The sequence below is a fragment of the Pipistrellus hanaki genome (assembly GCF_964339955.1).
Source record: "Pipistrellus hanaki genome assembly, chromosome: 17".
NCBI lineage: Eukaryota > Metazoa > Chordata > Mammalia > Chiroptera > Vespertilionidae > Pipistrellus > Pipistrellus hanaki.
The window spans coordinates 18,678,535-18,690,785 of record NC_140519.1 but is presented as its reverse complement, the minus strand read 5'-3'; the positions used below and the strand labels follow the sequence as shown (position 1 = coordinate 18,690,785).

The 12,251-nt window shown below is 43.7% G+C and overlaps 1 protein-coding gene across 5 annotated transcripts in view; it reads right to left on the bottom strand.

Moving 5' to 3' along the window:
- Window positions 1–3,317, bottom strand: part of MYBL1 (MYB proto-oncogene like 1) — a 30,494-nt gene extending 27,177 nt beyond the window's left edge. For all 5 annotated transcript variants that reach the window (XM_084865055.1, XM_084865053.1, XM_084865056.1 and 2 more), the window contains exon 1: window positions 2,857–3,317. In XM_084865055.1, the coding sequence (XP_084721181.1) occupies window positions 2,857–2,876 (20 nt within the window). In that variant the 5' untranslated portion in view covers window positions 2,877–3,317. The remainder of the gene's footprint in view (window positions 1–2,856) is intronic.
- Window positions 3,318–12,251: the final 8,934 nt, after the last annotated feature.

Sequence of the window (12,251 nt, the reverse complement as noted above, 5' to 3'; positions counted from 1 at the left end):
TCACCCAAAACACCCATTTTGATGGGGACAACATAGTAAAATAGCTTCCTACACACACGTGTACCCAACTGAAAACATCTTCCAATTCAAGAGCTGGCTTTTATCCTTTCAGTTTAGTGTAATCACAGGCCATCTCAAGTGTAAACAGGCCTTTTGGCTTCTAAATGACATTTTTTAAGTTTATACTTAAGGGTAGACCTGGCTTTAAAAACTAAAATTGATTACTTAATACATAAATGTGTTTAAAAATAAAAAACATGTTAATAACAGATATGCCAACTTCAGTACTGCCTACAAATTGTCATTAAAACCTGCAGTAGGATCTAAAACTATTTGAAGTCACAGCAATAAATGAGCCTTTTCTCTTATGTATATATAGATATAGCTATTTTAAAGATCAAATAGAGCTAACATCCTTCAGCTGTTTCACACCTGAGGTAACAGCGTTTTACTTTTTTTTTCAAGATCATACGGAAAAAATGTATTACAGGACTTATGCCTATATATAGTCTTATGCAAAGTTTTTATACAGCAAAGTATACTTTTCACTGAAATATTTACATGATGGTCTAGTGGAGACCGTAAAGTGACTACATTTCCTTTCTCTTTCAATTATAAAATAGGTTAATATTTAATATTAAGATATTTAGTCAAAAGACATTAGACTTTGCCCAATTATTGTTATTCCCCTTCAAATATTTCATGGTCTATTGCCTTCTAAAATGAGTAAGTCACATTTCCATATACAAGAAATATGGTTTAGAACACTAAACATTCAAGTGTGAAGACCCTAAGAAAATACACTATCCAGAGATGATAATTTCTCACATCCTCTACCTGAATACTCCCATAGGGTGTGCAACTTCACTCCACTATATTTAATTACTCCAGACTTATGACTCCTTAAATCATTCTATAATATACATTTCAATTAATTTATACAGCAAACAAGGAATAAAAGTCAACAATACAATTAATGTTTAGATCTCAAAGTTCACAGTATTGTCAATGAAAGAAAACTTACACAGGCAAATTAATGATTAATTTCTTCTTTCTTAGTCCTTTATTATGAAGCATACACAAAGTATGAAGCAAACAGAAAACCAATTGGAGAAGGCAGGGTGCTGATATTCAAGCATCCATGTTTAACCTTAACTAAATGCTGGTGACAGCATTAGCCAAGAAACTATTTTGAATAAAATCAACATCAGTACTGATAAGTAATGCCACACATTACAGCACTTGCCACTTGCTTAACGGTTATTTTTATTTTAGTTTAAAATAGTTGTATATTCAAAAGAAAGGGCCTAACCCAGTACCTCAGTAATTATAATTACAGGAACTTTTAATATCTATCTTTTCTGCAATTTAAGAGGTTAATGGGGTCTTTGGCAGTCCAGAGCAGTGATTCTCACCTGGGTGATTTTGCCCACCAATAGACATTTGGTAATGTCTGGAGATTTTTGATTTTTCAGGGCTGGAGAAAGTGGGTGTTATTGGTACCTAGTGTTTTTGAGCCAGGGATGTTGCTAAAAATCCTACAAAGCTAAGTCGGCCCCCCAATACCCAAAGAATTATCTGATATATCAATAGTGCCAAGGCTGAAAACCCTGTTCTAGAAATGTGGGTTTATATGTGTGTGTATACATTTGTTCCACCTCAAAAGTTTGACCTACACTGTAGCTGCTACAAACTAATTCGCTAACAATGACTTATATTTTATGCTGCTTTTTGCAAAAACATCTTACATACATACAGCAGGTGCCTTACAAATGAATATAGCAACAAATGTTACTTGTATCATGACCAATTTATAACAGAAATCTACACTGAATGAATCCTGATACTAAATTTCAACTTAAGAAATACATCACTAGTTAAGACTTTTGAGGTTGGGGATTTAGAAATAAAGCCATTCGGAAATAGTGCCAAATATCTTTTCAGGTTTATTAATATCACAATGAAAAAACAACCTAGTTTTTTGTGTGTTTTTTTTCTTTTAAGTGATCTATTCACACACACACGTACATACATATATATACACACATATATATGTATATATATATATATATATATAAATTCATCCTAGCAATTTTTTTTAATGTGCCTTACCTCTGTGCAAACTTAAGATACGGTCAGAGCCAAACATGGACACTCAAAATATTAAGTGAATCCAACACATTGTTTTATTTTTTAAGATCAAGATGCTGGTGGTATTTAGTGTGACATCTATCTCCATGTGTTTTTATATTTAATAGAGAGCATATTAACTATATATGCATAGAACTGAGAATATGAGTATGGTAATGACAGAAAGCATCCTCAAGGTCCCTCCTCTCTCGGCCACTCAGCTTTCCCCCAGCCTTTCGGGTCGCCAGGGCGGCAGGCAGAGGGGTCTCCGCCCAGGTTGGCCACCGAGTTCCTATTTTAACTGGCGGGGATTCAGAGAGAAAAGGGGGCCTCTGAACACCACGTCCAAGGCGTCCCGGCACAACACCGCCACTTTTCTCTGCGTAGCAGCGTCTTCCCCCCAAAAAAAGCATCTTACCTGGTCGGAAACTCTACGCCAAGAAGTGGCTGTGAGAGATGACGGGGAGAACCCACTCCCAGGAGCCACTCTCTGGCTCCCAAACACACTGGTCCCCACCTCTGCCCACGTCACGGCGGGGCTCGGTGCTCGGTGCTGGGGGGCCGGCCGGGCCGGGCGGCCGTGGCGGGGCCCGCGGGAAGGGAAGGGAAGGGATGGGAAGGAAGGGAGCCCTCTGCCCCGGGCCGGGGAGGCCCTGGCGGGGGGAGGAGAGAGCATCTGGGGCGGGACGGCGACGACAGACCTGGGCGAAAAGGGATGTCACCCACCTGCGCGACCTCTTCGCCATCCTTCGAGTACCGCATAGGCGCGGGCTGGGCGGGGACGCAGGTCAGCCTCCTCCAGCCTCAGGCGAATGCTTCTTTTTTCCCCGGACCCTCCCGCCCGCCGATCCCCCGGGCTCCCTCTCCCGGGCCGCCGCGCCGCGGAACGCACGTCCCCGGCCGGCCGGGGCAGGACGGAGGGGCGGACAAGACACACACAGCCGCCGCCCCCCGGGGTCTGCAAGCGCCGCCGCTCCTACCCCCGGCCCAGCCCAGTCAGGGATGCCCCCAACATGTCAGCAGGCGCGCTCCCGCCCTCCGCCGGCCCCTCCCGCCCGCCGCCTCTCAGCCTCCTCGCCTCGGGGGCGCCGCTCCCCGCAGCGAGAGCAGCTCTCTGCAAAGGCTCGCTGCCTCCTGCAGGGTTTTGTCCCCCTCGGCCGAATCTCGCGCCCAGCCTCCCTCCAGAGCCGCCGTTTGAATCTGCGCACGCGGCCCCGCTCCTCATTGGCTGGCACGGGCGCACGCGGGCGCAGGGGGCGGGGCTCGGGGAGCGGGGCGCGCGAGGGTGGGCGGGGGCGGGGGCGGGCCGCCGGGAGCCCGGCCTGGAACTCGCGGGAGTCGGGCCGGAGCCGGGAGCACAGCGGGGAGGGACCAGGAGGGGAGGGGCCGGTTTGGGGGGGGGGGGGGCACCACGGGCGAGCGCTTCCGTGACAGACCCCGGAGCGCGAGGAGGCGGGACAGCCGGGGGGCCGCGCGGGGCCTGCCGGGAGGAGAGAGGAGTTCCCGCACTCTCCCCAGAGGTGGGTTTGGCAGCTGCGACCTGAGCCCACGTCCCGCCTTTCCCCCCCCCCCCCGGGTTCGCGGGTGGTGTTCCCGGGGAGCGGAGCTGGGCTGGCTCGGCGGGTGGGGGCGTCACCGCCCCTCACTCCTCGGGGTACCCCCCTCCGCCATCCCCGACACTAGTCAGGAGGCGCGGAGTTTGGACCGGAGACGAACCCCACCGTCCCTTGGGGGCGGCCGTTACTGTGTAAGCACCCGTGGGAGCTCTGTTCGCCCAGACGCCCCAACCCCGGGAGGAGCGAACGTCTGTGGCAGGAAAGTGAGTGTCACGGAGGAGCAGGGGTGTGACAGGTGAAGCAGGGTTGTCAGCTGAGGCTGCTTGGGACCCAACAAGGAAATGGAGATGACCCAGGTGTGCGGCGGGCTTTGGGAGCGTGGGAAGCCGCTGATGGGCGCTGGAGGGAGCCCCAGACCCGGGCGGACGAGGCCGGGAGAAAAGAGCGGGCTGGGAGCTTCGCCCGGAGAAACCTGCTCGGCGGCCCGCGGGGGAAGGTGACCTTCCTTCTGGGGTGGGGTAGGGGGGGAGACGGGAGGAGGGGGAGCTGCACCGTAAGCAATTGTAGCAGTTACAACTGCTTCAGAGGTTGCAAATTGGTAGCTGCTAACTGCTCAGTTGGAGCAGCGTTCAAAGTAGATTAACCACAGGGGATCATTAGGAAAGGTGGTTAAAAAAAAAAAAAAGGTCCAGGTTTGATAGGTAACATGCTCTACTGCAGAGAGCACCCTCAAAACTGTCAACAGACGTACATTTTGCTATTTTGACAAGTTCCGCATCGCTTTTTTTTTGCAAATCAGATTTTTTGCAGGTGGCAAAATGTGGATTAAGACGCGTGTTTGCATGCACCGCTTTCAAAATCTAAAACATCTGCCGTTTTATAGAGTATACCTTTTTCTCAAGGTACGGCTTTTGGGAAGGAACGTTAAATAGCTTTTTTTAAGTCATTCCTTACTGTGTTGCCGGTTCAGTTTTTGTTTCACCTCATTTAGAAAGAAATGTCATTTGGAGACAGTGTTTTCTTATTTACTCCTGGGTCGCTTGTTTCTCTGCTTGCTTAATATCCTAACAGGAAGCAGAGTTTCTGCTACATTTTAGGTTAGTTCAGTCTTATATAGAATACCTTGTTAGAGCTTGAAGGCAGGTATTTTAGATTTTGACAGTAAACGAAATCACCCTCGTTTTAGAGGAAGAGAAAAAACATTCGTCAGAAAGATTGTGAATTAATGCACATCACTTGTTAAAAGTGTGGATTTAAAATAGTTCAACAGTTGTTTGAATACAAATACAAACATATTCAAATACAAACCTGAGAGTTGGGGGCCTTTTAGCAAAACACTTAATAAAGAGGTTTTATTCAGAACATATAAAGAATTCTCAAGGCTCACTAATGATAAGAAAAATAATTTTAACAGGGTGGGGGGGACATTAGAACAGACACTTCACCAGAAAAGATATACAAATAAGCCACATGAAAAGATGCTCCACATCATTGGTCATTAGAGAAATGCAAATAAAAACCGCAATGAGATACTACTACATAGCTCTTAGAATGGGGGGGGTGGGGGGAGGAGGAGAACACCATACGAGTGTTAATGAAATTGAAGATGCTAAGCGAATACAACTTTCATACAATGCAAATGTTTATAATGGCTTCATTTGTAATCACCAAACACTGAAAACACTTAGAGGGATATTTTACTCTTCAACCCCAGAGAGTTGTTTTGAATAGTATATCCATGCCTCTTAAGTTTTTCCACTGAAGTTTAGGGGACTGAATACCAAGGGTTTTGGAGACAAGTGTTGGAAATTTCTTTGAAAACTATTTTTTTTAAACTCATGTGACTTTTTTTTTCCTGCTCCAGGATGAATATATTCATGCTTTTAATTATAAATTGATTTTAAAATTATGTACTAATTTACTTTCTACCTACAAATCTTTAAATTACTTTATTTTTTTAATATATTTTATTGATTTTTTTACAGAGAGGGATAGAGAGAAACATCGATGAGAGAGAAACATCAATCAGCGGCCTCTTGCACACTCCCACTAGGGATGTGCCAGCAACCAAGGTACATGCCCTTGACCGGAATCGAACCTGGGACCTTTCAGTCCACAGGCCGACGCTCTATCCACTGAGCCAAACCGGTTTCAGCTAAAATCACTTTATTATCTTACTAATAAAAGCCTAGGTGGTCCTCATGCTGTCAGGCTGTGATGCCCTCACACCGTCACAAGATGGCTTCGCGCACAGCAGAGGTTGGGCCCAGTGGCTGGCCACTCTGAGCAGGGGCAGGTCCCAGAAGCTGCTCCATGCAGCTTCTGCCCAGGTTCCTGCAGCCCCGTGCCTGCTGTGGAGGCGGGACCCCTGGCCCCAGCCTACCTCTTTGGGGCAACCCATCTAGGAGCCCCAGATGGGTGGGCAGGGCCTGCCTCTTTGAGGTGATTGATGCGGGGCTTCTGCACTGTGAGAGGAGGGCACAGGCCAGGCTGAGGGGACCCCCCCACACACCCAGTACAGAATTTTGTGCACCAGGCCCCTAGTTAGTAAATAAATTATCAGGAAATTGCACCTTGCTCATCTTTCACATGGATGCACCTACTTCTTCATAACTTCCTGCAAAGACCAAATACTCCTAGGGTGTGCGTATGTTAGTTGGAAAAGTGTACTCTAGTTTAATATGGCTCCTAACAGGCTATACTTTTTTGTTGTTAATATTTATTGATTTCAGAGAGGAAGGGAGAAAAGAGATAGAAACATCAATGATGAGAGAGAATAAATGATGGGCTGCCTCCTGCATGCCCCAGGCATATGCTCTGACTAGGAATTGAACCATGACCTCCTGATTTATAGGTCGATGCTCAACCACTGAGCCACACAGGCCAGGTGAGACTGTACTTTTAACCATTCCCATATGTAGATTTTTGTCTCTTCTATTAATTGTTGAACCCCAGTCCCTAGAATAGTGAGACACCAGATGCTCCATAAATACAATAACTCTAGAACGAATGAAAAGGGCAAATAACAAACAAGTATATAAATATTTATGCTCACAAGGGACCAGGAGCCGCAGCAGGAGGGCCTAGGTGTGGGGCATGGAGGATGGGCTGAGACCCACCCCTGTGCCTAATGCAGAAATAATTTACCAGCATACCACAAAATCCTTAAAGCAAGACTATCCTTCATTTGTGGGAAATGTGACTTCCACCAAGATATGAATATGTGTGCTTCTTCTCTTAAATTCTAATCTTTCTACCTCCCAATTTTAACACTTTACACTCTGGCAGGGACAATAAGCAATCTTGCCTTTTTTTTTAAATCCTCACCTGAGGATATTTTTTATTGATTTTAGAGAGGAGAGAAACATAAATGTGAGTGATCAGCTGCCTCCTGTGTCCCAACTGGGAATCAAACCCTCAACCTTTTGGTGTACTGGATGATGCTCCAACGAACTGAACCACCCAGCCAGGGCATCTATCTTGCCTTTTTTTTCAACCTCTCCTATTCTAGCCTCACATATCCAGGCATTCCCAAAGGGAACAGTGAACTTTTAGGGGAAATTTTAGGGGAACAAGTGGTCATTAAAGGCCATGTACTGGCATTCAGTGTGTTGGTTCTAGGAACATAAGACTCTGGCAATATTTGAGACAGTTCTGCACAAGACATAATTCCCCCGAGTTTCATTCAATGTTCAACCAGATAGTAAGGTAAGTGAAAACCCTGAGTGTATATTTAAGCCTGGAACCAGTTCCTTTTTGCATATAATCACAAGTGCATAAGTGTTAGGGGTAGTGGTGAGGGGAAATGTTGTACTATTTTGAAATACAGTATTTCCAAACATGCAACTATGTTAACCGGGGGAAGATTGTGTTTTATTTTGTTTAAACTTAAGATTTGTTTTCCCATTTTAAAAAATCACATCACAAGGTAACACAGCTCAAGGTTTTAAGACACTAATTACAGCCCACTGCTATCTGTATTTGTAGCTATTGAGTCCATATTAATTCTATATATTTGTTGGCTGGATTACTTGTACCTGAGAGTAACTTTATTACCTTTTCTGTTTCTCCTCCAAAATATAGATAGAATACTAACTTTGTTTTTTAAATAATGTATAAGTTATCTATGAATTTCATTTTAACAGGACACAGGGAGTAGAATATCCTATATAATTGAAGACTAATATGCAAATAGACCGAACGGTGGAACAACCGAACAACTGGTCGCTATGATGTGCTGACAACCAGGGGGCGCACACGGAACATGGTAGGCATCAGCCATGGTGGGATGGTGGAGCAGGTGAGCAGGGGCGCCAGACCAAAGCAGGGCACCAGTCACTGTCATCAGGGGCGAGCCTTTGGTGGTTACTGAAAATTCTTTGCTTCCACGCACCTCAGTCCCACTGGGTGCTCGCACCCACTGCCAGAGATGCTGCTCCCACCCACTGCCAGTTCTCAGAGCCAGCCCCGAATCACTTGGCTCTGTCAGCAGATGTGAGCAGCAGGCCCCTCAAGAGCAAGGGGCGGTGGAGAAGCCCTGAGGGGTAATCGGGGCTGGCAGCTGCCTCTCACACCCTTCTGCAAGTGATGGCCCCATTCATACCCACTGATGGCACCGGCCCCAATTGCTCCACAGTGGCGGTGGTGGCAGACAGAGGACAGGGGGCGGTAGGAGGGGCCAGGTGGGGGCGCAGAGGATGGGCCAAGAGCCGCCCCTGTGCCCACAGTTTCGCATCCCACAGTTCCTTTCAAGGTGCATGAATTCATGCACTGGGCCCCTAGTATTATTATAAAAAGGGATATTGGTTCCTGTAGGGTTGAAAATATTGATCTAAATATATTTATCCTTTCATCCAACTATCCCTCCCATCCATAATCCTGTATCTGCTATCTTCTCCCTCAAACTTCTTCAAAACTGTCTTAACTTCACTACCTACTTTTCATTCCTCTTGCTTTCACCATGCCATGGAAATCATGGCTGCAAAAGGCACCAAACCCTGTTAAATCTGCTGGACATTGAAGAAAGAAATCCATTTTCATTTTACCTGACCTTTCTATAGCATTTGACTTCATTACTCCCTCTTATTTAAAACTTTCATTCTTGTTTTCTATAACATTAACCTCCATGATTCTACCCCTCAAACTCCTTTGCAAGCCTGCTCCTTACATGTTGGCATTCCCAATATTGCATTTTTAGTTTTCTTCTTTACACTCTTCCTAGGCAATCTCAGCCACTCTATAATTTTAGTCATATGCTATGATTCACACATCTTTACTTCTAATCCCAGTCCACCTCCTGAGCTTCATCTTTCTTTATCTAGAAACATGTCCCAAGATCACACTCACTTCCTATCCTCCAACTCCTGGACCCTATCCCAAATTAGTAGCAGCACCATCCAGCCTTTCAAGTCTCAACCTGAGAGTCTAGGTTGACCTTTTTGCTCTCTCTATTACCCTCTCCTCTCCATTCCCACAGGCGCTTATCTCTGACCTCGTTACAGCAAGTCTCTCATCCTCTTCTTGTCCAATCTAATATATCTCCACATGACCACCTGAGGAATCTTTAAAACAAATTTAAATATCTGCCTTGGGGAAGCTCCAACTTCTAGTTGTCTCAGAAAGAAGAGAAAGAAGAAAAAAAGCCCTCTCCTTTGACATTTGGGGTCACCTCAGCTGTTTATCAATTTAGGCAAACTATAGTTTACTTTTAAAGCAATTACAGCTACAGAACATATTTCGAACACCATAAACCTTGATGATGTAAAAGTAATAGTATAGCTAATAAAAGTTAGGAAGTAGAGCCCTGGCTGATGTGGCTCAATTGGTTGGAGCTTCCTCCCATACAGCAAAAGGTGGCAGTTTCTTTCAATTCTCCTCAGGGTGTGTGCAAGAGGCAACCAATCTTCTCTCTCCCTCTTCCTCTCTCTAATTTTTTTTTTAATTTAAAAATAAAAATAAAAGTTAGAAAATGGAATGGAAAAATAAAGGATGTTAGAAAATGTGGAAATGCTAATTTCCTCATTTTACATACTGGAGAGTTAAGAGATGTGTAAAATTGGTGGTTCAATAAATAGAGATAAATATATTAAGTTATAAAGATAACCTAAAAAGGCAAGAGAACTCATATTTCATAGTTGATAAATCAAGGGGATGAGAGGAGGGGGAAACGGGGAAATGGAGATATCTGCAATACTAATAATAAAAAATACTTTAAAACTAAAGAGGCACTTAAAGTTTAAAAATTATTTAAAAAATAATAATAGATAAATGCTATCTAAAGTTAATAAATCAAGACATTAGACCTATAAGCATCTTATTTCAGTTATAGAGGTAACTGCCAGAGGGAAAATGATGATTTAGCAATTGAGATGGGGAGCTGATTGTCTTTTTATAGTTGAATTTTTTTAACCATGTACATGCATTCCTTTGAAAATAATTTTTAAAAAGGAAAACAAGAGCTATTTTAATGAAAACTTTCACAGACTATTTTTTCAGATATTTCTTTTTCTAATCACTTCACTGTACCAAAAATAAGTTTACTAACATTGTAAAGTTTACTAAAGAAAAAGGCAAAGTCATTTGCCATAAGATAACTAAATGATAATCTTAACTTAAAAGCAATATTGTAAGCATAACTTAAAGTATACATTGGTTACAGCAACTTAGGCAGCACTACTGCTTAATGGAAACAGAGGTGTCAGATACTAGGACAGGATCATGAGAAGCCAGAAGAATTGTAATTAATCTTCCTATAATCCTGATAATGTTGAAAGAAATCAGAATAATTGAGAGACACTAGCTCCTAATTTGATTCTTGCTTTACTATTTGCTTACATTTTTGTTATATATCTATGCACCTAATTTACACTGGTCATATTCCGTAGCAGAGATATCTTTTAGTTTCGAAAGATAAGCTCATGTTTCTGAAGTTGGCTATATACACTGAAATTTAGAATCTCATTCTGTTACAATTGGTTTCTCTTTCCTTAGCAACCCTATTTGCACAAGTTTTCTCAAACTTTTTCATCCTTACCACCCTCTTACAGGATTTGGGGTCTACATTGTGGCAAACATAAGTACCCCACTCAATTTGCTTGGACTGACCTAGTAAATAAAATATTTTTGGAGGTGCTCAATCTTGCCAATTTGATTTATACTTCCTATTAATTCTTTAGGTCTTAGCAAAGTACCTGACACATGATAGATTCCATAGAAATAAGTTTTCTAGGTGATATGCACATAGCCTATCAACTGTACATGGAAAATCTCCCCACGAAAGCAACAGACCAACTTAGTAAATGACAATAATTATTCTATTGTAGGTTCTTTAAGAGAGGTGGTTTGACTTTTATCTAACCAATGGTTCTTAAATTTACCCAATTTAATCATTTAGGAAGTTCTGAAACCTTTCCTTAAAGCACCTCCAAATTTTGAGGAAGAAAACAAACCTAAGAAGGGAAGAACTCAAGAAGATTGGGGTTCAGGAAGGGAACTTGTAAGAAATGAAATTAAAGATAGGCACTATAGTTCAAACCAGGTTGATGTACCTGTACACAAGATAGAGTTAACAACATGTTTATAGACATGTGTTCACCAAATTTCACTCCTTTGTTAAATTATGAATGTAGCACTGAGCACAGCCCATGGAATCATGAACTTCTTTAGGTTTAAATGCCAGGTCTGCCACCTTTTAACGTCAGGATCGTAGGTAAACTACATAACCTACCTGAGCCTGTTTCCTGAAAGATTGTGACAGTGACGATACCCCACCATAAAGAATTGTTTTGAGAGTTAAACTAATTACTATTGCATGTTGTGTTTTGCCTATTGCAAAGATATAGTGAAAGGCCCTAATTGGTTTGGCTCAGTGAATAGAGCATTGGCCTGCGGACTGAAGGACCCCAGGTTTGATTCCAGCCTTGGTTGCAGGTACATCCCCAGTAGATGTGCAAGAGGCAGCTGATCGATGGTTTCTCTCTCATCAATGTTTCTAACTATCACTCTCCCTCTCTGTAAAAAATCAATTATTTATATATATATATATATATATATATATATATATAGTGTGTGTGTGTGTGTGTGTGTGTGTGTGTGTGTGTGTGTGTGTTTAAAGATATAGGGGAAGGTTTATTAAATTACTAGAGGCACGGTACACGAATTTGTACACCATTGGGGTCCCTTGGTCTCATCTGTGGGATCAGGCTGAAACTAGCTCTCTGACATTCCCCGAGGGGTCCTGGATTGTGAGAGGACACAGGCCAGGCCGAGGGACCCCACCAGTGTACAATCAAGGCCGGGGAGGGACATGGGAGTTTGGCCAGTCAGGGGAGGAACCACGGGAGGGCTCCAGGGCATGTCTGGCCTGTCTCACTCAGTCCCAATCGGATGGACCCCAGCAGCACGCTAACCTACCAAAGTGTCTGCACCCTGGTGGTCAATGCCATCATAGCAACTAGTCAGCTGGTCAACTGTCTACCTGCTGGTGGTCAGTGCACATCATAGTGAGTGGTTGAGCAGCCTTAGAATATCATTAGCATATTATGCTTTGATAGGTTGAATGGCCAA